The sequence below is a fragment of the Aythya marila genome (genome assembly GCF_965140915.1).
Source record: "Aythya marila genome assembly, chromosome: 31".
NCBI lineage: Eukaryota > Metazoa > Chordata > Aves > Anseriformes > Anatidae > Aythya > Aythya marila.
Window position 1 is genome coordinate 255,688 of NC_139072.1, and position 24,856 is coordinate 280,543.

The 24,856-nt window shown below is 65.8% G+C and overlaps 4 protein-coding genes across 10 annotated transcripts; 2 read left to right on the forward strand and 2 right to left on the reverse strand.

Annotated features, from left to right (window-relative positions):
- Window positions 1-11: 11 nt before the first annotated feature.
- LOC309888949 (mitogen-activated protein kinase kinase kinase kinase 3-like) lies at window positions 12-1,970 on the reverse strand (the record flags this gene model as incomplete). The annotated part of the gene is made up of 6 exons (XM_082781608.1): window positions 1,841-1,970; window positions 1,190-1,247; window positions 501-591; window positions 323-387; window positions 168-223; window positions 12-62 (listed from the first exon to the last, which is right to left on the reverse strand). Coding segments are annotated over exons 1-6 (420 nt in total), but the record flags the coding sequence as incomplete, so codon positions are not given.
- A 926-nt stretch (window positions 1,971-2,896) lies between these two features.
- Window positions 2,897-5,391, forward strand: EIF3K (eukaryotic translation initiation factor 3 subunit K). Its single transcript, XM_082781523.1, is given in 10 exon segments — window positions 2,897-2,970; window positions 3,695-3,764; window positions 3,766-3,794; window positions 3,874-3,994; window positions 4,248-4,322; window position 4,449; window positions 4,452-4,514; window positions 4,934-5,011; window positions 5,092-5,217; window positions 5,298-5,391. Coding segments are annotated over 10 exon segments (654 nt in total). The 5' UTR covers window positions 2,897-2,911; the 3' UTR covers window positions 5,330-5,391.
- An 898-nt stretch (window positions 5,392-6,289) lies between these two features.
- On the forward strand, window positions 6,290-20,996 carry ACTN4 (actinin alpha 4). 7 transcript variants are annotated; one of them, XM_082781512.1, is made up of 22 exons: window positions 6,290-6,475; window positions 11,138-11,252; window positions 11,352-11,471; window positions 12,264-12,350; window positions 12,425-12,512; window positions 12,773-12,851; window positions 12,985-13,066; window positions 13,379-13,464; window positions 15,103-15,195; window positions 15,287-15,517; window positions 15,727-15,874; window positions 16,415-16,565; window positions 17,066-17,174; window positions 17,243-17,383; window positions 17,465-17,647; window positions 17,742-17,876; window positions 18,101-18,280; window positions 18,519-18,665; window positions 18,959-19,039; window positions 19,347-19,412; window positions 19,649-19,807; window positions 19,895-20,996. In XM_082781512.1, exons 1-22 carry the CDS (start codon window positions 6,329-6,331, stop codon window positions 20,051-20,053), a joined length of 2,787 nt encoding a protein of 928 aa, XP_082637638.1. In that variant the 5' UTR covers window positions 6,290-6,328; the 3' UTR covers window positions 20,054-20,996. The 7 variants fall into 7 exon arrangements, with proteins under 7 accessions (XP_082637638.1, XP_082637639.1, XP_082637636.1 ...); XM_082781513.1 differs by lacking the exon at window positions 13,379-13,464 and adding an exon at window positions 13,764-13,849; XM_082781510.1 differs by lacking the exon at window positions 19,347-19,412.
- On the reverse strand, window positions 10,117-24,649 carry ECH1 (enoyl-CoA hydratase 1). Its single transcript, XM_082781514.1, has 11 exons — window positions 24,544-24,649; window positions 23,856-24,037; window positions 23,609-23,697; window positions 23,171-23,295; window positions 23,027-23,075; window positions 22,850-22,914; window positions 22,597-22,667; window positions 22,441-22,512; window positions 21,995-22,145; window positions 21,811-21,921; window positions 10,117-10,128 (listed from the first exon to the last, which is right to left on the reverse strand). Exons 2-10 carry the CDS (start codon window positions 23,873-23,875, stop codon window positions 21,817-21,819), a joined length of 747 nt encoding a protein of 248 aa, XP_082637640.1. The 5' UTR covers window positions 23,876-24,037; window positions 24,544-24,649; the 3' UTR covers window positions 10,117-10,128; window positions 21,811-21,816.
- Between the last annotated feature and the right edge of the window lie 207 nt (window positions 24,650-24,856).

A 24,856-nucleotide genomic window follows, 5' to 3' on the forward strand; every position in this document is an offset into this window, starting at 1 on the left:
TTACCCCCCCTCACCTTGATGTCCCTGTGGATCTTGCCCTGGGAGTGCAGGTACGAGACGCCCTACAAGCAGTTTTTTTTGGGGGGGGTCACCCATTTAGGGTATTTTTTTTTAGGGGGGGGTCAGCCCCAAATTTTTTTAGGGGGGGGCACAAGGGGGGGGGTCACCTCCAGGGTCTCCCTGCAGACGTAGGCGATCTGCTGCTCCGACAGGGGCCCGGTCACTGCGGGGACACGGGGGGGGCATTACCAAAAGGGGGGGGTCCCAAGGTGTTGCCCCCCCAAAAAATTAAAAATTGGGACCCCCCCCAAAAAAAAAATACCGTGATAAATGTCCTGCAGCGAGCCCCCCCCGCACAGCTCCATGCAGATCCACAACTTGTTGCACCTGCGCGGCGAGGAAGGGGTTAACGGGGCCGGTTTTTTTTGGGGGGGGGGGGCTTTTTTGGGGAGGGGGGGTATTTTTTTTGTGGGGGGGGTATTTTTTTTCGGGGGGGTCACCAGCTGTAGCTGCCGAAGTAGGCGACGATGTTGGGGTGCTGGCAGGAGCGGATCATCAGGATCTCCTGCTGGATCGTGGCGCAGTCGTCATCTGGGGGGGGCACCGAAAATTGGGGACCCCAAAGTGAGGGGGGGGGCTCTGGGGGTCCCCTGACCCCCCCCCCCAAAAAAAAAAAAAAAAAAAGGAGGTTCTGGGAGGAGGAGGGGAAGGGGTGGGAGTAATTGGGGGGGGTCTTGGGGGGGGTCTTGGGGGGGGGTTATGGGGTTTGGGGGGGTTAAGGTTTTTTTTTTGGGGGGGTTAAGGGGTTTTTGGGGGAGTCGAGGGGATTTTGGGGGTGTTGAGGGGTCCTGGGGGTATTGGGGGGGGCATTAAGGGGTATTTGGGGGGGGATTAGGGGGTATTTGTGGGGGGTTATGGGGGCCGGGGGGGGGATTAAGGGGTCTGGGGGGTATTAAAGGGTCCGGGGGGGGCATTAATGGGTCATGGGGAGGCATTAGGGGTCCGGGGGGGGTCCTGGGGGCATTGGGGGGTCCCACGGGAGAACTGGGGGGGGGCAACAGGGTGGGTTCAGGGCCATTGGGGGGATGTGGAGGGGATCGGGGGGGGCCGGGGGGGGGTCCCGAGGGGGGATCCCGGGTCGGGGGGGGGTCCCCGGGGGGGGGGGTCCCGGCTGTGCCCCCCCCCTCACCTGCTTCCATCTTCACCACCTTGATGGCGGCCGCCTCGCCCGTGGCCTTGCTGCGGGCCTGGGGGGGGCCGGGGGGGGTCAGGGCCCGCGGGGACCCCCCCCAGTTCCCTCCAGTCCCTCCCAGTTCCCCCCAGTTCCTCCCAGTCCCTCCCAGTTCCTCCCAGTGCCCCCCAGTGCCGGATGCACCAGGCCTCTCGGGGGGGGGCCGGCGCCCCTCAGGGATGCGGATGCTGCTTGGGGGGGGGGGGAACTGGGAGCACTGGGAGGCAACTGGGAGGCACTGGGAGGCGGGGGGGGCACCCCATAAGGGGATCCGAGGGGGGGCGCCCCCCCCCGGTAATGGGGAATCCCGAGGGGGGGCCACGTGGGGACGCCACCCTCCCCCAAAATGGGTATTTTTGGTGCTTCCCCCCCAAAATGCGCGTTTTTGGGGTTCCCTCCCCCAAAAATGATTTTTTTTTAGAGCCCCCCCCAAATTAGAATTTTTTTTGCCCCCCCAAAAATGGATTTTTTCGGGGAGATCCCACCCCAAAATGCCTTATTTTGGCTTCCCGCCCCAAAACGCACTTTTCCGGGGATTCCCCCAAAAAACGCCATTTTTCTGCCCCCCCCCAAAATACATATTTTTTTGGGGTGCCCGCCCCCCGTCACCTTGTAGACGTCCCCGTAGGTGCCCCCCCCGAGGCGCTGCAGGAGCTCGAAGTCCTCCTGGGGGTCGCGGGCGGCGATGCGCAGCAGCCGGGGGTCCATGGCGGGGCCCCCCCGTGCCCCCCCCCAAAAAAAACCCACTGCCCCCCCCCCAAAATCCACTGCCCCCCCCCCTCCTCGCCCCCTGTCTCGGCGCGGAGCTGCGGGACCCCCCCGGCCCCCCCCCGGCCCCACAAGGCGCCGCGCGGCGGAAGGGGAAACTGAGGCACGGCCCCCCCGGGGGGGCCAAACCACAGCGAGGGCGGGACCAGTACGCACCAGTAAGGCACCAGTACAGCCCCAGTAGCAGCCTCCGGCACCCCCCCCCTTCCCATTTTGGCCCAGTTGTGGCCCCCCCCCTCCCAGTTTGGCACCAGTAAGGGCCCGCTTTGACCTCGGTGACCCCCAGCGGGCCGCAGGGACACCACCAGTTTGTCCCAGTTTGTCCCAGTATGACCAATCCTGCGCCCAGTGGAGTCCCCACGCTGTGTACTGGCCCAGTTTGGCCCAGATCCTCCCAGTATGAGCCCCCTCCCCGTAATGTGGGTGTGCTTTGACCTTCGTCTACCTCAGTTTGGCCCAGTCTGACCCAGTTTGGCCCAGTCTGACCCAGTTCAAACCAGTTTGACCCATTTTGAACCAGTTTGACCCAGTTTGATCGAGTCTGCCCCAGTTGGAATCATTTCATCCCAGTTTGCCCCAGTTCGGCCCAGTTCAGCCCTATTTGACCCAGTTTGACCCAGTTCAGCCCAGTTCCCCCCAGTTCAATCCCGCGCCGTGACCGGAAGGGGGCGCCCCGGCTGGGGGGCGTGGCCTGGGCACGTGGGCGTGGCCACCGCAGAATGGGCGTGGCCATGGGCGCGGAGGGCGTGGCCACGGCCTATTTCCCGCCAACTTCCGCGCCTGCGCGGCGCCCCGTGGTCCTCCGGCCGAGTCCTCCCCCTTCCCGCCATGCCCGGCGAGCGGCCCCGCCGGAAGCGGAAGCTGCCGCGACCGCCGGAGGAAGCGGACTGGGAACCAGCACTTCCGGCCGCCATGGCGCTGTTCGAGCAGATGCGGGCCAACGTCGGGAAACTGCTGCGGGGAATCGACCGGTACCGGCGGGGGGGGCCGGGGGGCGTGAGGGGGGGGCTTGGGGAGGGGGTTGGGGGGGAGTTGGGGTGTGGGGGGGGCCGGGAGGGGGCCCTGGAGGGGTCCTGGAGGGTTCCGGGGCCTCTGAGGGGGCTCTGGGGGGGGAGGGGAGGGCCTGGAGAGGTGGGGGTGGTCCTGGGGGGCTTAGGGGGTGTGGGAGGGGGCTTTGGGGGATCCTGGGGGGGATTTAAGGGGATTTGGGGGGATTGGGAGGGGGTTGGGGGGTGTGGGGAGTTTTTGGGAGGTCCTAAGGGGGTTCTGGGGGTCCTGGGGGGGTTCTGGAGGGTTTTGAGGGGATTTAAGGGGATTTAGGGGGGGTCTGGGGGCTCTAGGGGGGCTGAGGGGTGTGGTGGGGAGGGTTTGAGGGGTGTGGGGGGGGGTGAGGGGGGTCCCGGGGGAGGTTCTGTGAGGTTTGGGTGGCGTTAAAGTGATCTGGGGGGGGTTCTGGGGGATTGAGGGGATTTTGGGGGGGGTTCAGGGGTTGTTGGGGGGTGTGGGGGAGGTTTATGGGGGGATTTGGGGCATTCAGAGGGGTTTTAGGGGAAGTTTGGGGGGGGTTCGAGGGCTTTTCGGAGAACATAGCAGGTTGGGGGGGGATTCTGGGGGATTTTTTTATTGGGGGGGGGCACAGCCCGGTGGTCCCGGGGCCCCCCTTAACAGCATTCCCCCCCCCTCCCCCCCCCCCAGGTACAACCCCGAGAACCTGGCCACGCTGGAGCGCTACGTGGAGACGCAGGCCAAGGAGAACGCCTACGACCCTGGAGGCCAACCTGGCCGTGCTCAAACTGTGAGCCCCGAAACCCCCCCAAAACCCCCCAGAACGTCCCCAAATCCCCCCCTCCACGCTGACAATGCCCCCCCTGCAGGTACCAGTTCAACCCGGCCTTCTTCCAGACGGCGGTGACGGCGCAGATCCTGCTGAAGGCGCTCACCAACCTGCCCCACACCGACTTCACGCTCTGCAAGTGCATGATCGACCAGGCCCACGTATCCTTGGGGGCTTTAATTAATTGGGGGGGGCTCTTTTAATTATTTTTTTGGGGGGGGCACAAGAAACAGGGGCATCGAGCCCAATCCCTAGCACTTGAAGCCTTGTGGGGGCTTCTCTCTGCCTCCTTTCTCCTTTTTCTCGAGGTGAAACCCCAAAATTAGACATTTTAGGGGGAAATAAAGGGCAGGGGGTGGTTTTTTATTTTGAGGGGGACACAACCTTGCCTGTTCCCCTTGACCCCCCCTGCAGCAGGAGGAGCGGCCGATCCGGCAGATCCTGTACCTGGGGGAGCTGCTGGAGACCTGCCACTTCCAGGCCTTCTGGGTGAGCCCCCCCTCATAAAAAAAAAAAAAAAAAAAAAAAAAAAAAAAAAAAAAAAACAATTTGGGGCTTTAATTGGGTTCGTTTCATTAATTTGGGTTTATTTTATCCCCCCCCTTCCCTCGGCAGCAAGCCTGGATGAGAACATGGAGCTGCTGGATGGGATCGCCGGCTTCGAGGACTCCGTGAGGAAGTGTCAGTGGGGGGGGGGATTTGGGGGGGCTTTGGGGATTTTTTTGGGGGGTTGGGGCTTTCTGGGGGGGCTTTGGGATTTTGGGGAAGATTTGGGGGTCTCTGGGGCTTTCAGGAGGGGTTTTGGGCTTTTGAGGGGGCTTTTGGGGCGGGTTGGAGGTTTGGGGGAGGGATCTGGGGGGGATTTGGGGATTTTGGAAGGGGTTTGGGGGTTTTGGGGGGTTTGGGGGGCCTTAAGGGCTTTTCTGGAGGGGTTTGGGGCGACTTTGGGGGTGTTTGGGAGGGATTTTGGGTGACTTTGTGGGGTTTGGGGGCTTTTGGGAGGGGTTTGGGAGATTTGGGGCACTTTTTGGGGGTCTTTGTGCCATGGGGGTTGATTTGGGTTATTTTGGGGCTATTCATGCTAATTCCCCCCCCCGCAGTCATCTGCCACGTGGTGGGCATCACCTACCAGCACATCGACCGCTGGCTGCTTGCCGAGATGCTGGGCGACCTCTCGGGTAAGGCCGCTTACAGGGGGGATCAGGAGGGGTTTTATGAGGGGGGGGCGCAGCTGGTGACCCCCCCGGCCCCCCCCCAGAGGCGCAGCTGAAGGTTTGGATGAGCAAATACGGCTGGAGCGAGGCGGAGGCCGGGCGGGTGCTGATCTGCAGCCAGGAGGAGAGCGTCAAGCCCAAAAACATCGTGGAGAAAATCGACTTCGACAGTGGGTGCAGGCGAGGGGGGGGCGCAAAAAGGGGCCCCCCGCCCCCCTGTAACCCCCCCCTCTCTGTTCTGCCCCCCCAGGTGTCTCCAGCATCATGGCGTCGTCGCTCTGAGCCCCCCCTGCTCCCCCCGTCGGGTTTTAATTGAGTTAATTAAAATGGAGTTGATTAAAGGAGAGGGAGAGAAACGGCTCCGTGCTGCTTGGGGGGGACCATGGAAGGGGTGTTGTGTCATAAATATTGCTTAATTCATCTAATTAATATTAATACATGTTTATTGTGAATATTAATGAGCACATTTATATGATATGGCACATAATTAATATTAATGAGCTCTGTGATATAATGAGGGTGAGCTGGGAGCACCCCCTGATCCCCTCCATTAATGTTAATTATAATTAAAAGGAGTGTTAATTGAGGGGGGAGGGCATTCTGCTATATGAATATATAGCTCAGCTCCCTCTCCCCTCGTAGCTCATTAATATTAATTGTAATTAAAAGGAGAGCACTGATACTGCTGGGGTGGGGGGCCACACCCCCTGCATGAATATTAATGACATCACTGATGTATTGAAGCCTGGGTGGGAGGGGTCTCAGCATCCCCCAGCCCCTCCGCTCTCATTAGCATTAATTGTCTTTAAGATCAGAGCCTCATTAATCACAGTAATGAAGCTGGAGATGAAGGTCCCGCCCACCTCATTAATATAAATGACGTCCATATTAGGAAATGGGCGGGGCTGGGGTGGAGTCGACGACGGGTGGGCGGGGTTGGAGGCGGTTTGGGGGGGGCGTGGCCTCAGTCTGGGGGCGGGGCTGGAGACCGGTGGGGGCGTGGTCTCGGTCTGGGAGACGTGTGGTGGGTGGGGCGAACGAGAGGGGCCTGGTCTCAACATGGGGGGCGTGGCCTCGGTGTTGGAGGCGTGGCAGGGCGAGACGGGCGTGGACGGAGCAGTAGCCTGAGGGGGCGTGGTCTCACCCAAAGGAGGCGTGGCTCCAGCCCGTACGGGGGCGTGTCCTCGGTCGGGGGGCGTGGCGCGGGGCTGAGGCGCATGCGCGGTGCGGGGCGGGGGCGCAGAGCCGTCGGCGCGGCGGCGGGAGCGCGCGGGGGCCGCCATGGTGGATTACCACAGCGCCGCGCAGCCCTGCCCTTACCCCGGCGGCGGGCCCGGGGCCGGCCCCGACGGCGATTACATGGCCCAGGAGGACGACTGGGACCGGGACCTGCTGCTGGACCCCGCCTGGGAGAAGCAGCAGAGGAAGGTGGGGGCGGCGGGGGGGGCTTGGGGGGGATTTGAGGGGTTTTGGGGGGGTTTGGGGGGGACTTGAGTGGGACCTGAGGGGTTTGGGGGCGTTTAGGGGGGATTTGGGGGGACTTCAGGGGGACTTGAGGGGTTTGGGGGCGTTTAGAGGGGTCTTGAGGGAGCTGGGGGGGGACCTAAGGGTTTTAGGGGGTGTTTAGGGGGGATTTGGGGGGACTTCAGGGAGACTTGAGGGGTTTGGGAGGGATTTAGGGGGGCTAGGGGGAGAATTGAGGGGGACTTCAGGGGTCTTGGGGGGGCTGGGGGGACTTCAGGGGGACTTAAGGAGTTTAGGGGGGGGTTTAGGGGGCCCTAGGGGGAGTTGAAGGGGGTTTGGGGGGGATTTAAGGGGTTTTGGGGGGCGTTGGGGGAGAGCTGAGGGAGGCTTGAGGGGTTTAGAGGGGGTTTGGGGGGGTCTGGGGGAGAGTTGAGGGGGGTTTGGGGGGAGTTTGAGGGGTTTGGGGGGAGTTGGGGGGCAGCTGAGGGGGGTTTGAGGGGTTTTGGGGGGGCTTGGAGGGAGTTTGAGGGGTTTAGGGGGGAGTTGAGGGGGACTTGAGGAGTTTGGGGGGGGGCTGAGGGGAGTTTGAGGGGTTTTGGGGGGCTTAGGGGGGACTTGAGGGGGGGTTAAAGGGGTTGGGAAGGAGTTGAGGGGGATTTGGGGGGGTCTGGGGGGGAACTGAGGGGTTTAGAGGGGAGTTGAGGGGGATTTGGGGGAGTTGAGGGGGATTTGGGGGGAATTCGAGGAGTTTGGAGGGAGTTTGGGGGGGGTCTCTGAGGGTGTTTGGGGAGGGCAGGATTGTGAGGGGGGGGTCTTTGGGGGGTGTCAATAATAGGGGGAGTTCTGGGGGGGTCTGGAGGTCCCCCGCTGTTTGGGGAGGGGCTGAGGGGGGGTCCAGAGGGAGCCCCCCAAACGAAGCGTGGTTTCGGGGGGTCTGGAGGGACCCCGAAAGTTTAGCCTGGAGCCCCCCGCGCTGTGGGGTCTGTGGGGGGGGCGTTTTGGGGTCCTTATGGGGCGGGGGGGGGGGAACACCGGGACGAGGAAGAGGAGGAGGAGGAAGAGGAGCGCTCTGCCCACAGGGCAGCGCCCGCTAATTACGGGGCGAGCGCTAATTACGAGCGCTAACGCCCCGCTCCTCGCCCCGTAACGCCCAGGGTCGCTGACTTTGGGGTGGGGGGGGGCGCGTGGTGTCTTAATTACCTTAATTACCGCTCCCCATGAGGGGGTTTCGGGGCCGGAGGAACTCTGCGGGACCCCCCCAGGACCCCTCTGCGCTCCCCATTTTTTTGGGGGGGGGGGCTTTTTTTTTTTTGGGGGGGGGGGGCTTTTTTTGGGGGGGGGGGGGGGGAGCGGCGGCGGCGGCCGGATTCTTGGTCCCGCTCCAAGGGCAAACATCCGGCCCCGGGAAAACAGCTCGGGGGGGCCGCCGGTTCCCGTCCCGACCCTTTTATTATTTTTGGGGAAAAAAAACCCTGTTTCTGCCCTTTGGGGTCGTACGGGGCCGGTGCTGGTGTTTGGGGGCGGCAGAGCCTGAGGGGGGGGGGGCTCGTCGCGGGTTTAGGATGGGGTGAAAGGGGTGGAAATGGGGCGCGGGGCCCCAAAATGGGTTTGGGACGGGAACCTGGCTGTGGGCACGGGGAGGGGGAGCGGGGATTTGGGGTTTGTGGGATGGGGTTGGGGTTCGGGAGCTGGGATTGGGGCTCAGGAGCTGGGATTGGGGTTTGGGAGCAGAAACAGGGGCTCGGGAACTGGGATTAGGATTTGGGAGCTGAGATTGGGGTTCAGGAGCTGAGATTGGGGTATGTGAGCCAGGTTTGGGGCTCAAGGGCTGAGATTGGGGCTCACAAACTGGGATTGGGGCTCACCAAACTGGGATTAGAGTTCACAAACTGGGATTGGGACCCCTAAACTGGGACTGGGGCTCGGGGTTTCCAGCCGGGCACTTTTCCGCCCCCCAGACCCCCTCCCTGTCCCCCAGACCCCCTCCGTGCCCCCGTCCCGTGCCCCCCGCTGCCCAACGGGGCCGATCCCAGTCCCGATCCCAGTCCCGGGCCGGGGCCGTGCCCGGAAGGCGGCGGCTCCGTGACTCAGCCCCGCAGGTGAGGCCGAAGCCGCTCCTCCTCCTCCTCCTCCTCCTCCTCTTCCTCCTCCTCCTCCTCCTCGGCGAGCCTCCGGCCTAATAAGGGCAAAGAATGAGGGGAATCTGGGCCCGCGCTGTCCAGCGGCAGCAAATTAACGGGGAAAACATTAAAAAAAAAAAAAAAAGTTTTTAAAAAAACACCAAAAACATTAAAAAAACCTCAGCAAACAGCCACGGAAACGCCAGCACCCTGCGGCCCGGAGCACACCGGGGGGGGTTCGGTGCCCTGAGTGAGCTCCACCTGCACGCCGAGCCCCAAATCCGCCTGGTTTTTACCCAAAAAGCCCTCGTTTGTCCCGTTTCCTCCCCCGGAGCCGCTCCTCGAAGGCGATCCCGGCCGGGAAGTGCCCCCCCGTGTGCCCCCCCCCAGGGCTGTGTTTGGGCTCCTCGACATCAGAGAGCGGCCGCTAACGAGCTTCCTGCCCTAACGAGGGGAAAAGGAGCCGGAACCCTAAAAACGGCCGCTTTCGGGGCGGAAAAACACCCGCGGGGGGGCCCGGCCCCCACCCGGCGCCGCCGACGGGGCAAAGTCCGGGCCCTGCGGAGGTGGCGGGGCCAGGAGGACAGAAAGGGGCCAAAAAGGGACGTTTTGGGGACAAAAAGGCACATTTTGGGGCCAAAAGGGGCGAGAAGGGCCCGCTTTGGGGACAGAAAGGCACATTTTGGGGTGAAAAGGGGCGAGAAAGGCCCACTTTGGGGACAAATAGGCCTGCTTTGGGGCAAGAAGGGGTGAGAAAGTGCTGCTTTGGGGCCAAAAGGGGCCACTTTGGGGCCAAAAAGGCTTTCTTGGGGGCCAAAAGGGGTGAGAAGGGCCCACTTTGGGGCCAAAAAAGGGCTGCTTTGGGGCGAGAAGGGGTGAGAAGGGCCCGCTTTGGGGCAAGAAGGGGCCAAAAGGGGCAACTCTGGGGCTAAAAGGGGCAAGAAGGGTTCACTTTGGGGCCAAAAAGTGCCAGTTTGGAGCAAGAAGGGGCCAAAAGGGTCCACTTTGGGGCCAAAAGGAGTGAGAAGGGCCCACCTGGAAGCGAGAAGTGGCCAGTTTGGGGCCGAAAAGCGCCGTTTTGAGGCAGTAAGGCCCAGCTTTGGGGCCAAAAGCTGCCGCTTTGGGTCAGGACGGGGCTGGCTGCTCCTGTCCTCAGCGGGGCCGGGGGGGGGCCACACAATGCCTGGGGAGGAAATGCCAGCAGCGCCGGCGGAATTGCCTGTTTTTAGCAGATTTTGATCCCAAAGCCTCTCCGGGGTGGTTTTTGGGCAGATTTTGGCTGTTTTCTGCCCCTCCTCGGCTGTTTCTGACCCGCACCTTGCGGGATCGGAGGCGCCCGGTTAAGGCCGGGCTCCGCTTCCCCTTTGAGGCTGTCCTGCGGTTTTTTAGGGTTTTTTATTTCCCTTTTTTCTTTTTTTAGCAGCTGCCTGCGGGTTCTGCCTGGCTCCCTCCTCCTCCTCCTCCACGTGCTGTGCTCTCTCAGTGCCGACCCCACAGGGTTTTGGGGCCAAAACTTTGGGGTTTTGGGGCTGAGGCTTTGGAGTTTCGGGGCCAAAGTTTTGGGGTCTTGGGGCTGCCACCTGTGGGGTTTTGGGGCCATGGCCACAGGGTTTGGGGGTCGATCCCTGCAGGTTTTTTGGCACCATAGCTGCGGGGTTTTGGGGCTGATCCCCGCGGGGTTTTGGGGCCAATCCCCGTGGGGTTTTGGGGTCACCCCTGCAGGGCTTCTGGGACCATGGCTGTGGGTTTTTTGGGGCCGCCACTGCAGGATTTTGGGGCTGTCCCCCGCAGGCTTTTGGGGCGGCCACCGCAAAACCCCCAAATCCGCGGTTTTCTCCCGGGAGGGGTTTTCTTTCCTCCGTGCCGAGGAGGAACACGCCCGGCCCTGGGAGCTGCCGGCGGCTTGGCAGGAGCTCGGCAGCGCCCCTGGGGCCGTGCCAGGACATTTTGGGGCCGTTCCAGAGCATTTTGGGGCCGTGCCAGAACCCGTGGGGCCGTGCCCGGCGTCGCGGCGGACCCAGGCGTGCCCGCTCCTCCCCGTCCCGTAATCACGCTGATGGGGAACGGGGGGGGTCCCGGGGGGGTCCACGTCCTCCCCACGGCCCGGAGCTGCTTATCGGGCGGGTTAATGAGGCGCTGGCGTAACGAGGCCGGCCGCTAATTACCCCCCGGGCTGCCGGCGGCCGCGCAGGAACCGTGCGTGGGACGGGGCCGAGGCCCCAGAGGGACGGAGGCCGGGCCTCCAGGAGCTCATTTTGGGGCAAAAAGGGGAAGGGGAAGGCACCTCAGCATCCCCTGGCACTGAGAGCTGCCTTTTTGGGGCACTTTCCGCCTTTTTGGAGCCTCTTTCCCTCTTCGAAGCAGTCCCCGGGACTTTAATCAGGATGGCCCCAAATCCCCCCAAAATCGCTCCCACCCCGGCTGTGCCCCACAGCACGCCGTGGGGGGCTCGTCCTCGGGATGAGGGGGTCTGGGGGGGTCCTGACGCCCCCCCCCCCCTTGGCAGACCTTCACAGCGTGGTGCAACTCCCACCTGCGCAAGGCCGGCACGCAGATCGAGAACATCGACGAGGATTTCCGCGACGGCCTCAAGCTCATGCTGCTGCTGGAGGTGATTTCAGGTGAGCCCCCAGCTTCCCGACCTCCTTTTTGTTTGATTCATGGGGGGGGGACGCTGCTGGAAGCCCCCCCCCCCCCAATTACCGGCGTTTCCTCCGCAGGGGAGCGGCTGCCGAAGCCGGAGCGGGGCAAGATGCGGGTGCACAAAATCAACAACGTCAACAAAGCCCTCGACTTCATCGCCAGCAAGGGCGTCAAGCTGGTCTCCATCGGGGCTGAAGGTGGGTCCGGGAGCCCCCGAGCCCCCCCGGGAGGGGTTGAGCCCCCCTGGGAGAGGTTGAGCCCCCAGGGATGGGGTCATTGGGGGTCCCCTCGGGCCGTTCTCCGGCCCTGCGGGGCCATAAACGCCGTGGGGGCAGGAGGGTTGGAGGCTGTGCAGCCTCCCCCCGCGCTCGGGGCTGTTTTGGGGCTGTTGCCCAACGTTTGGGGCTCGGCAGGACCGGCTCGGTGAGGAGCCGGCCCCAAAAACGCCGCGGGGGAGCCCCGGTGCCGGGCTGGAGCCCTGTGGGGGGATCCCTGCCTTCGAGGCTCGGCCCCAAAACGCAGCCCCGTGAATTCCCCGCACCGTTTGAGGCTCTCCCCGGGAGCTGTGACAGCTTCAGCCCCAAACCCCTCCGGGGAGCCGAGCTCTCCCCCCGTTGGCTGCCCCAGCAGCCTCTCGCACAGCCCCACGGCCCCTTTTGGGATCCGCTCGCTGCCGGCAGACCCCGAGGCCGACCCCGCAGCTCCGGCGGGGATTTCTCAGCCCTTTCGGCCCCGTTTGGCAGGCGCTGGCCCTGCCGAGCCAGTCGGGGGAGCAGCGGGGCTCTGGCTTTGAAGTCCCCGCTGCCCGGCAGCGCTGCGTGTCCCGGCGGGGCACGCGGTGCCCGGGCACGCTGGCAGCAGCCACAGCCCCGCGCCGGCATCCCCGACGCCCGCTGGAGGCGTTTTGGGGCTGGGTTTGGGGGGATCCCGAGCCCCCAGCCCGTCGAGGGGGGGGCTGAGGGATTTGTTTCTCCCCTCCCGGCTCGCAGAAATCGTGGACGGCAACGCCAAGATGACGCTGGGCATGATCTGGACGATCATCCTGCGCTTCGCCATCCAGGACATCTCGGTGGAAGGTGAGGGCAGGGCCCTGGGGGGCTGGGGGGGCACGGGGGGGGCTGCACCGAGCTGACCCTGCCCCCGTTTGCAGAGACCTCGGCCAAGGAGGGCTTGCTGCTGTGGTGCCAGAGGAAGACGGCGCCCTACAAGAATGTCAACGTGCAGAACTTCCACATCAGGTGCCCCCCGACGGGGTTTGGGGCGACCCCAAAATAGTGGCAGAGCCCTTGGGGGGGGACACGGCTCGTGCGTGTCCTCGGGAACATCCCCCCCCTCCTCCAGGCTGCCTTTCCTCTGGGATTTGGGGGGCTCCGGGGGATCAGAGGGGCTCCTCTCGGCCCCGCTGCCGTTCAGGGGGGAGCAGGGGGGTGGGCGAGGGTCCCTGGGGGGCGCGGAGGCGGCGCGGTGCTGACCCCCCCCTCGCTGTCCCCCCTCGCAGCTGGAAGGACGGCCTCGCCTTCAACGCCCTGATCCACAGGCACCGGCCGGAGCTCATCGAGTACGACAAGCTGAGGAAGGTGAAGCTCGGCCCCTTCCCCACCGCCCAGCCCTGCCCCTCCCCACTGCCCAGCCCCTTCCCTTCCCCTCCTGCCGGCACCGAGCCGTCGGCCACCAGCCCCGGGCGCCCCCCCAGCGTTTTTCTCTCCCCAGGACGACCCCGTGACCAACCTGAACAACGCCTTCGAGGTGGCGGAGAAGTACCTGGACATCCCCAAGATGCTGGACGCCGAGGGTAAGCGGCCCCGGGCGCGCGCGCGGCTGCGGCGCGGTGACTTTGGGCACGGACCGGCACCAAGAGAAGACCCCCGGACCCCCAGACCCCATCTTTTGGGGGCAGAGGACGCGTGCTGGCCCCAATCCGGGGCCGTGCAGCGTGGTGGGACGCTTTCACACCCTCTTGTGCCCCTGCAGGTGCCCCGAGGTGGCCGCTCTTCGGGACCCCAGCCCGGGGAGGAGCTGGCGGCCGAGCCCGGCGTGCTGAGCGGCTCCGTGCCGCCGCCGCCGCGCCCCCCCCTCAGCCTTAACCCCTCTCGTTCGCTTGCAGACATTGTCAACACAGCTCGGCCCGACGAGAAGGCCATCATGACCTATGTGTCCAGCTTCTACCATGCCTTTTCGGGGGCGCAGAAGGTACCGGCGGCGGCCGCCGGCCTCCCCGAGGCTCCCGCCCGCGCTCGGGCCCTTCTCTTTCAGCCCCCCCGCTGCTCTGGGAACCCGACCTCGGCTCGCTCGGGTCTAAAACCTCCTCGTGCTGCCTGCCCTGCTGGTCCCAACGCCTCACCGGGGCGGCACCGAGCCCCACCAGGTTCCCCGAGGAGCCCCGGGGCCGGCACCAGGCGCTTGCTGCTCTCTCCGCCGCACGCTCCAGGGGCGCGAGGGCTGCGCTGCCGCTCCTTCAGCCTCTCTCCTCCCTCTCTCCCCCCGCGCAGATATTGTTGGCACTCTCAGGCCCGATGAGAAGGCCATCATGACTTACGTTTCCTGCTTCTACCACGCTTTCTCGGGTGCTCAGAAGGTGAGCTTGGCTTTTGGGGAGGGGGCCGCCCGCTAACCCCGCACCTCCCGCGGCTGCTGCACGGCTTCCAGGCGGCCTCGGGGCGTCAGGCACCCAAAATTTGGGGAACCCCCGGGGAGAGGTGGTGTAAATCCACCTCCCCACGAGGCACAGGGCTTGGGGAAGGGGCAACCGGCCCCCAGCCTCATTAAGGGCCCCGCTTAACGAAGGAGCCTCGTTAGAGCAGGGCTTGGAGCTCGCCGCTTCCCTTTCCCTCCTCACCCTCCAAGCCTCAGATTTCGTGTCAGACCCGAAACGCCGCCGCGGTGGAGCTCGGGGCAGGCCAGCAATTAACCACGCCGTGCTAATTAGAGGCTTCAGGCGACCAAACGAGCCTCCTGGGTGGCTCGGGGGGGGGCTGCTTGGCCAGCACGCGGACCCGTGGCCGCCGTGGGCACCTCGCGCCTCTCCCCCGAGGCTTTGCTGAGCTTTTTCCTCTCCTTTTAGCCTTAAGTTTTCCGCCTCTTTTTCCCCAGCTCTCTTTTTTTTTTGTTTTTTTGTTGTTTTTCTCCTCTTCCCGTCCCCCCCCCTCCCCGTAGACCCTCCTCACTCTTTCTGTCGGTGCCTGGCCTCCGCCTCCTCTTCCCGGACCCTTTCCCGTGCCCCGGGTTTGCTTTTCTGCCTCAGCCCGGTGCTCCTGGCGGGGGGGCTGCCCGCGGGGACGAGCAGAAGACCCCAGGACGGTGCCCAGAGGCCGGTAACGAGGCTGGAGGGGTGCTTGGAGGCCGTGGGGGTGCTTGGAGGCTGCTAACAGCCCCCCCGGGGCACTGCCAGGGGAACCAAGCACCAAAAAGTGCCCGGGGCTCGCGACTGCCACAGCCACCGGCGCCTGCTTCGTGCCCAGCTCGTGGGACCCCCCCGGGGGGCTCCGGTTCTGCCCCCCCCCAAACCACGAGGGGCGATGCCGGGGTTTTGCCCCGCTCCGTGCAGTGCCGGAGCCCCCGGGGTGGTGGAGGGGGGCTTGTGCCGGGGGTTGGGGGGCGCACCGGGCTCTGCTTACAGCTGGGGGGGCTCAGCGTGGGCATGGTTGTTCACTTTGGTGCTAAAAAGTGTGGATTTGGCTCTGACGCAAAGCCAGCAGCGGGGTGGCAGCGAGGTGGCACCGCTGTGGGGCAGAGCTGGGTTGCGCTGTGAGGTGGGGGGGTTCTGCGGGTGGGGGCACCCCGACACGGTGGTCCCGGAGCCCCCCCCTCACCTCTGCTCTTCCCCTGCAGGCCGAGACGGCGGCGAACCGAATCTGCAAGGTGCTGGCCGTCAACCAGGAGAACGAGCACCTGATGGAGGACTACGAGAAGCTCGCCTCCGACGTGAGCGCGGGGGGCACCCGGGGGGGGCTCCCCACAGCCCCCACACCCCCCAGCCCCGCTCAGTGACCCCGTTTTCCCCCCTCCCCACCAGCTGCTGGAGTGGATCCGGCGCACCATCCCCTGGCTGGAGGACCGCAGCCCGCAGAAAACCATCCAGGAGATGCAGCAGAAGCTGGAGGATTTCCGCGACTACCGGCGCGTGCACAAACCCCCCAAGGTGCAGGAGAAGTGCCAGCTGGAGATCAACTTCAACACCCTGCAGACCAAGCTGCGCCTCAGCAACCGGCCCGCCTTCATGCCCTCCGAGGGGAGGATGGTGGCGGTGAGTGCCCGGGGGGGTGCTGAGCTCCGGGACCCCCCCCCAGGACGCCCCCGTCCCGCTGGGTGCTGCCATGGGACCTGGAGCTGCTCCCAAAGGGGGTTTTGGGGTCGGGTTCCCCCTCTCCATGGAGCTGTGGAGGTGGGAGGCTCACTCGGCCTGCTCTGACGCCCCCCCCCCTCTGTGTTTTTGTGTGTGTGTGACCCCCCCAGGACATCAATAACGGCTGGCAGCACCTGGAGCAGGCGGAGAAGGGCTACGAGGAGTGGCTGCTCAACGAGATCCGGCGCCTGGAGCGCCTCGACCACCTGGCCGAGAAGTTCCGCCAGAAAGCCTCCATCCACGAGGCCTGGACCGAGGGTAGGTCCCCGGGGGGGGCCCAGGGGGTCCCAGCCCCCCCTCAGGGCAGAGGAGCCCCCCGAAAACCGGGCTCAGCCTCCTTGAAGCCTCTCCGTGCTGCTGGGAGCGCCGAGGCCATCACCATCCTCCTTCAGAGGCTGCCGTGCTCACACGTCCCCCGTTGCACCCAGCTGGACAAATTTGGCCGCTGTCCCCCCCCCCCACGACCTCCCCGGGGCAGCAGCTGTGCCCCCCCCCCCGTAGCAAACACGTTAATCCCTTCCCAGCCCCGTTCTCACAGCTCGGGCTGGGAGCAGCAGCGAGCCTGGGGGCGTCGCAAGGCTGCTCACGGCGGTGCCAGCTCGGTTTATTTCCCGGGGGGGGCACAAAAAACGAGATTGAAGGCGAGGAAGGTGGAGGAAGCCCCCGGTGGGGCCAGCAGAGCTCAGCCTCTGCCCCCCACCCGCGCTTCTTGGAGCCAAAGCAGTCCCCGGGGTGGGCAGGGGCAGTGCCTGGGTGTGCTGGGAGGGGGGGTCCCAGCGTTGTTGCCCCCCCCCGCAGGCAAGGAGGCGATGCTGAAGCAGAAGGACTACGAGAGCGCCACGCTGTCCGACATCAAGGCCCTGATCAGGAAGCACGAGGCCTTCGAGAGCGACCTGGCCGCCCACCAGGACCGCGTGGAGCAGATCGCGGCCATCGCGCAGGAGCTCAAGTACGGACGGCTCCCGCCGAGCCCCCGCCGAGCCCCCCCGGCCCCGCCGAGCCCCCCGGCCCCAAAACCTGGCCCACGGCACACCTCGGCACGGCCCCGGCCCCGCACAGTGCCCCTATTGTTCTGCCCGTCCCTTCCCCCTCGCGTTGCAGAATACCGTTATTGTGCGTGCGGCCAGGCAGCCCGGCTCCTTGCCCTTTTTTTTTTTTTTTTTCACCCCCCCTCGCCTTTTTTTTTTTTTTTTTCCCCTTCCCAGCCAGATAAACTCGCACACAATTAGTACACTGAGGGCCCGGGGCAGGGCGCCGCCGTCAATGCCGCCCTTATTCCCCGCGGCTGCCCCGTGCCCACCGGGGGGGCTTTTCCCCAACCCCAGAGCCCCCTCCTGGAAATGGGGGCGGCGAGGGGGTGCCCAGCCCGTCCCCGAGGTGTGGGGATCGCCACCACTGTGTCCTCACATCCTGACCCTGCTTTTTCTTCCTCCCCCCCCCAAAAAAAAGCGAGCTGGATTACTACGACTCGCCCAGCGTCAACGCGCGGTGCCAGAAGATCTGCGACCAGTGGGACGTGCTGGGCTCCCTGACCCACAGCAGGAGGGAGGCTCTGGAGGTAGGGCGGGGGCCGGGACCCCCCCAGGGGTCTCCCCCCAGCCTCCTGACGCCCCCCCGGCCCCGCAGAAAACGGAGAAGCAGCTGGAGACGATCGACGAGCTGCACCTGGAGTACGCCAAGAGGGCAGCTCCCTTCAACAACTGGATGGAGAGCGCCATGGAGGACCTGCAGGACATGTTCATCGTCCACACCATCGAGGAGATCGAGGTGTGGGGGCAAGGGGGGGCTTCGTTGCCCGGCTACGCCCCCCCCCGGAGCTGTCTCTGAGCTGGTGTCCCCGTCCCGCAGGGCCTCATCGCCGCCCACGACCAGTTCAAGTCCACCCTGCCCGACGCCGACAAGGAGCGCGAGGCCATCCTGGGCATCCAGCGCGAGGCGCAGCGCATCGCCGACTTCAACAGCATCAAGCTGGGGGGCAACAACCCCTACACTTCCGTCACCCCCCAGATCATCAACTCCAAGTGGGAGCGGGTGAGTGACCCCCCCCCGGGGACGGGGGCGCCGCCTTGGGCTGGTCCCTGCCCCCCTGGGGGGGTTCCCAGCGCTGCCCCCTCGCCCCCCGCAGGTCCAGCAGCTGGTGCCCAAGCGGGACCACGCTCTGCTCGACGAGCAGAGCAAGCAGCAGTCCAACGAGCACCTCCGGCGGCAGTTCGCCAGCCAGGCCAACATCGTGGGGCCCTGGATCCAGACCAAGATGGAGGTGAGGGCTCGGGGCCGTGCCCTCGTCCCCGGGGGGGTTCGAGACAGAGCCGGGGGGGGCTGAGCCACCGTGCTGAGACCACCTTCAGCAGGGGTGAAAAAACCTGAGAGGAATCCCTCGGGGAAATCAGCCCGGCACCAGCAGTGCCGGGGGTCCCTGCGGAGCGGCTCCTGGTGTCCCCCCCACGTCACCCCGCCGGGTTTTGTGCCCCCCCAATCCCCCAGGAGATCGGGCGCATCTCCATCGAGATGAACGGCACGCTGGAGGACCAGCTGAACCACCTGAAGCAGTACGAGCAGAGCATCGTGGACTACAAGCCCAACATCGACCTGCTGGAGCAGCAGCACCAGCTCATCCAGGAGGCGCTCATCTTCGACAACAAGCACACCAACTACACCATGGAGGTGGGTGCGCCCCCCCCCGCCCCCCCGGCCTCGGGCGCGGAGCTGGGTGTGCCCGGTGCCACCCAAGGGTGCCCCGTCAGTGCCAGGGAGCGGTGACTCAGGGCTCGGCGGCTCCCAGCCCCTGCACCTCCCCGTGGCGGCCGCGGTAACGGCGTCCCGCCGGGGGTGCCGGCTTTGTGGTGTGCTGGGACCCCCCCCAAGGCCATTCTCACCCCGCTGTGCCCCCCTCTCCCCGCAGCACATCCGCGTGGGCTGGGAGCAGCTCCTCACCACCATCGCCCGCACCATCAACGAGGTGGAGAACCAGATCCTGACCCGCGACGCCAAGGGCATCAGCCAGGAGCAGATGCAGGAGTTCCGGGCGTCCTTCAACCACTTCGACAAGGTGCCGGCAGCCCCCACCCCCCCCCCCACTGCCAAAACATCCCCCTGGGGGGCAGAGCTTGGCCGCCAACCCCCCCGGGGGCTGACGGGGGGCTCCCCGTCCCCCACCCCCTGCTGCTCCCCCAGAGGAGCGAGACCCCCGGGGTTCCTTTTCCCTGCTCTGATGTGGTGGGGGGAGCAGAGCCCTGCTCTCAGCCCCCCCCACTCCACTAACAGCATCTTTCCCTCCCCCCCTGCTCCTCTCCCTCCTCCAACGCCCCCCCCCCCCGTGATGCTGGGACCCCCCCGGTGCAGGACCACGGTGGTGCCCTGGGCCCGGAGGAGTTCAAAGCCTGCCTCATCAGCCTGGGCTACGACGTGGAGAACGACAGACAGGTACCGAGCCCGGCCCGCGCCCCCCCTCCCCGCCCTCCTTCCTCCTCTTCCTCCCCTCCTCCGTGCTCTTCCTCCTCTTCCTCCCCTTCCTCCCCTGCTCCTGTGTCCGTGCTGGGTTTTCCTTTCCCTGCTCGCCGTGCCGGCGCCCGAACTGCCGCCGTTAACTCGATCTCTGCCTCTCTCCCCTCCTGCCCCTGCCCTGCCGCGTCTTCCTTCCTCCTCCTCCTCCTCCTCCTCCTCCTCTGCACGCGCTGCCCGTCTCTGCCTTCCTCCTCTCCTCCTCCTCCTCCTCCTCCTCGGGGAGTAGAAGCGCACGGGAAGCACGGACGCGGATGACTTCCGAGCTCTCCTCATCTCCGCGGGATGCAGCCTGGTAACGCTCTCTGCTCTCTTCTCCCTTTTATTTCCCCCTCCCCGTCCCTTTCTGGTCTTCTTCTCATCGCTGCGAGCCCCCAGGGCTCGGGGAAGGGGCTGGGGGGCACGAGGAGACCCCCCCCCTAGCCTAAAACCAGGGCACGGCGCAGCCTCCAGCCCAGGGACTCGGTGGTGGGTGGTGGGGGGGCTCCGTGGCCGACCCCCCCGTGACCGCAGCCTCCCCCCCCCGTGCAGGGCGACGCCGAATTCAACCGCATCATGAGCCTGGTGGACCCCAACGGCAGCGGCAGCGTCACCTTCCAGGCCTTCATCGACTTCATGTCCCGCGAGACCACCGACACCGACACGGCCGACCAGGTCATCGCCTCCTTCAAGGTCCTGGCGGGCGACAAGGTGAGCGCCGCCCCCTCCCATAGCCCCGGGGGGGCCTCTCCTCGAGGCCGCTCCCCCCTTTTTCTCACCCTTTCCCCCCCCCCCCAGAACTACATCACGGCCGAGGAGCTGCGGCGCGAGCTGCCCCCCGAGCAGGCCGAGTACTGCATCGCCCGCATGGCCCCGTACCGCGGCCCCGACGCCGCGCCGGGCGCCCTGGACTACAAATCCTTCTCCACCGCGCTCTACGGCGAGAGCGACCTCTGAGGCCGCCGCGGCTGCACCAAGCGCGGGCGCTTTGTCCCCCCCCCTCCCCAATTTTATCCTCCCCCCCCCCCCTCCCAGGGACACACACACACACACACACAGGCACGAAGCCGCGGCCGGGGGGGGAGCCGGTTGTTGCCCACCTGACCTATGCAATGATTTTGGGGGGTTTTGTTTAATTTTATTTTTTTTTTGCCTCCCCCTCTTCCCTCTTTTTGCTCCGGGGGGGGCGCTTGGGGTTTCTCTGGGGGGGGGGGGCAGCGGGGAGCCTCGAAGCGCCCAGCAGCTCAGACGGTTATTAATTTTTTTCTAATTTTATCCCTTTCTGGTGATTTTTTTTTTTTCCAACTGGCCCAGGGCCCTCTGCTGTCCCCCCCCTTCTGTAGGAAGCAGAGCCCCCCCTCCTGCCCTGCCTCTCTTTAATTTATGCCTCTGTCGAACAGAAATCCCCCCCCCTCTGCACCAGCCGCCCTTTGGCACGTGCTCCCCCCCCCATTCCAGGTTCCCCCCCCGGCTTCCCCTCGCCCTCTGCTCGAGTTCCTCCGATTCCTGTTCAGAGCCAGGGGAAGCCCCCGGGGGGGCTGCTCCTTCCGCTCCCCCCCCCCCCAGCAACCCTCCCCCCCATGGGGCCACTTTGGGGGCGCGGAGGCAGCGCCGGTTCCCCCCCCCTCCCCTTTTACACCCCCCCCCGCACCCTCCAGCCTTGGAGCAGGTTTTTCTGAGGACCAAAAATTAAGAAAAAAAAAAGAAAAAAATTTAAAAAAAAAAACACCCCAACCCCGCACACAGAAGCTGATCTGTTCACACGGCAGCGCCCCCCAGCAGGTGCCGGTTTCCTTTGCGAAGGGACGGATTTCGGGATTTATTGTATAAATTTATCTTCACCTCGCAGCATTCTCCGGCCGGTTTCTCTTTTTCTCATGTAATTAAAAGATTGCTCAGACCTGGCCTCACGCCGCTTCCTTGCCCCAGTCCCCCAGAAACGCCTCCCTGTCCCCCCCACGCCCCCAGTGGGGACCCCAAAGCCCAAGGGGCACCGCTGTGTCCCCACGTAACCCCCTTCTGGGCCCTGATAAGCACCAGTCCGTCCCAGTAAACACCACTGTGCCGCAATAAACTCAGCCTTTGGACCCAATAAACGCCACTTTTCCCCCAAACAGCTCCATGTCATCACGTCCCTACCCTTTGGGACCTGCTAAAGCCCCGAATCCCAACAGCCACGGCCATGTCACCACGTACCCACCCTTTGAGGCCCCATGAAGCGCCCCCTGCACCCTCCATGGGATCCTAAATCCACCCGTCTGGCTCCATAAACACCTCCGTGCCCCCATAAACCCCCTTTGGGACTCCATAAACCCCGCTCTGTCCCCACAGACACCTCGGTGTCATCCTATACCTGCCCTCTGGGACCCCATAAACCCACCTCTGCCCCAAGAGAAAGTGCTGTGTCCCCAAATATCCCTTAACTGGGACCCAAAAATCCTACTCGGTTCCCCATATACCCCATTCGGGACCCCATATACCCCCTATATACCCCCTTTGGGACTCCATAAACCCCGCTCTGTCCCCACAGCCCCCTCAGTGACCCCATACACCTCCCATTTGTGGCCCCATAACCCCGTCCCATGTCCCACTGGGTCACCCTGTCCCTATCCACCCCCTCTGCGCCCCCATCCACCCCACTGCAGCCCCCCCCGGGGCTGAGGAAGGACACGGGCTGGGGGCGCAGCCGGGTTTATTATGGGGTGGGGGCCGCACCGCCCCTACAGCTTGGCGTAGGCGACGTCCTCGGGGCGCTTCTTCTCCATGGCCGCCTGCGCCGACTTGAGGATGTCGTCGGTCTGCAGCATGCTCATGTTCCAGGCGGCCTGGGCACGGGGACGGGGTCAGGGGGACGGGGACGGGGTTTTGGGGATTGGGGGGGTCTGGGGGGCGCCTCACCATGAAGCGGAGCCCTTCGGGGACGGGGTGGTCCCGCGAGTACAGCAGGTTCACCTTGGTGCCCTGCACGGCCACCGGGCTGCGCGCCGCGATGGAGGCCGCCAGCTCCAGGGCGCCCTGCAGCAACGCCGCCCGGTCCGGGAACACGCGGCTGGGGGGAGAACGGGGTGGGACTGGGATTGGGATTGGGATGGGGATTAGGGTGCAATGGGATTGGGGTGGGGATGGGATGGGGACAGGGAGGGGATGAGATTGGGATTAGGGTGGGGTGGGACTGGGGTGGGGATGGGGATGGAATGAGATGGAATGGGAATGGGGATGGGATGGGATAGGGATGGGATTGGGGTGGGATGGGATTGGGATGGGGATGGGGACGGGAATGGGGCTGGGGACAGTGTGGGCCCCCCCCGCCGTGCCCCCAGCCGCCCCCCGGGGCCGCCCCTCACCTCACCAGGCCGCAGCTCCGCGCCTCGGGGGCCATCATCTTGCGGGCAGTGAAGGCCAGCTCGTTGACGAGGCTGGGGGGGGACATGGGGGGGTGACGTGGGGTCCCCGCGAGGTCCCCACACGGGGTTTGTGTCCCCCCCCCCCACCCCCCTCACCTCTGGTTGCCCACGATCTTCGGGAGGCGCTGCAGGGTGCCCACGTCAGCCGCCAGCCCGATGTCCACCTCCTGCCGGGACGGGGAGGTGAGGGGACATCGTGGGGACACGGGGACACGGGGACATGATAGGGACATGTGGGACACAGGGGGTGGCACGGGGACATCCGAAGGCCACAAGGAGCCGGCTGAAGGTCCCCGGGGCCAACTGGGGGGGGGTCTCCGGGGCCACCCCAGGGCCCCCCCGCACCCACCTTCACCTGGAACCAGGCGTCCTCGGTGCAGTAGCGGATGTCACAGGCAGAGATGAGGTCGACGCCTGTCAAAAAAAGACCCCGGGGTCCACGATGGGGCCCCCTGGCCCTGTGTGACCCCCCCCCGGCCCCGTGTGTCCCCCCCAACCCCGTGTCCCCCCCCATGTCCCCACTCACCTGCCCCGATGCAGGCTCCGTGCACGGCCGCGATCACCGGCTTGGGGCACTGCGGGAGAGATGGGGGGGGATTAGGGGATGGGGGGGGGATTAGGGGATTGGGGGGGGGGTTTGGGGCCAGGGGGGTCCCGGGGGGGCTCCCACCTTCTCCAGCACCGAGAAGCTCTCCTGGTACTGGCGGATTTTCTGCTGCAGCTGCCAGGCTCTGCGTGCCGCGTCCTCGCCCCCCACCGCCAGGAACTCGCTGCCCATCTCCACCAGATCGATCCCTGGGGGGGCACCACCACCCCCCACACCCCCCCCGAGGGGTTCAGGGGGGTCCCGACCCCTCCCCGAGCCCCCCCAGACCCCCCCTTCTCTTCTCCCCCCCCCCCCCCCACAAGCTGGGCTTGAGCATGGCCTCGCTGCTGAGATCCCCTAAATCAGGCAAAACGGCCCCAAAACTGCTGGGGGGGGGGGTCCTGGAGATTGGGGGGGGCACCCAATTGGGGGAGGGCACCCAGTGAAGTGGGGGGGATCCCCAGTAAAGGGGGGGCACCCAATGAAGGGGGGGAGGCACCCAATAACGGGGGGGGTCCCCACCTGCTGTGAAGATCTTCCCGGCCCCCGAGATGACGACGGCGCGGCAGGAGGGGTCCTGGGCGATGCCCTGGAAGCACTCCACCATCTCCCTGGGGGGGGGAAAACGACCCCCGGGGGGCAGATAAACCAATGGGAGGGCAAATAACCCCTGGGGGGGGCAAACAACCCCCTGGGGGGGCATATAGACCCCTGGGGGGGCAGATAACCCCCGCGGGGGGCAGATGAAGCCCCCGGGGGGGGGCAGTACCTCCAGAAGGCGCTGTTCATGGCGTTGCGCTTGTCGGGGCGATGCAGCTCCACGTGCAGCACGTGCTCGCGGGGGGGGGTCACGCGCAGGGTCTCAAAGGGGCGCTCCTGGGGGGGCGTTGGGGGCGCCCCCCCCCCCCGCCACCGCCTGCGACGCCATCGGCCGGGCCAACAGGCGGAGAGCTGGGGGGGGTGGGGGGGTAAGGGAGGGACTGGGGGGAACTGGGGGGCAATGGGAAGGGGTTAGGGGACAGTGCGAGGGGGCTGGGAGGCACTGGGATGGGACTGGGGAAAATGGGGTGCACTGGGACCCACTAGGGGGGGTGACAGGGGGCACTGGGGAGCGACTGGGGGCACCTGGGGTGGGACTGGGGGCACTGGGGAGGGACTGGGAAGGGGGCTGGGGGGAACTGGGTGAACTGGGGGGCGCACTGGAACCCGCTGGGGGGGGACGGGGGCACTGGGGAGCGACTGGGAGCAACTGGGGGCACTGGGGGGATACTGGAAGAATTGGGGGTGGTACTGGGACGGGACTGGGGGCACTGGGGGAGGGGTCAAGGGGGGTGTCGCAGATCCTGGGAGTTCACGGGGGGGTCGGGGGGCTCCTGGCCGGGCCAGGGGCTCGGGGGGGGGGTCCCGGGGGTGGGAGGGTCCCTGGCGGGGGTCCCGGCCGCCCCCCCCCCACTCACGTCCCCCCCGCAGCCCCGCAGCCAGCGCCGCCATCAGCCGCTCGAGTCCTCCAGGCCCCGAGGTCAGCGAGTGGGCGGCACAGAGCGCCGCCCCCGGCCGGGCGGAAGCGCCCCGCGGCAGACCGGAAGCGGCTTCACTCCTCCCTCCCCCCGACCCGGAAGCACCGCCTTTTCCCGGTTACCCCCCCCGAACCCGGTGCCCCCTCGGCTCGGGGGGGGGGGGGGGAACCGGGAGCCGCCCCCACCCCCGGGGCTCCCCCTCGACCCCCCCCGAGCCCCCTACCCCAAAGGCCGCAGCGCTGGGGTGTCCCCA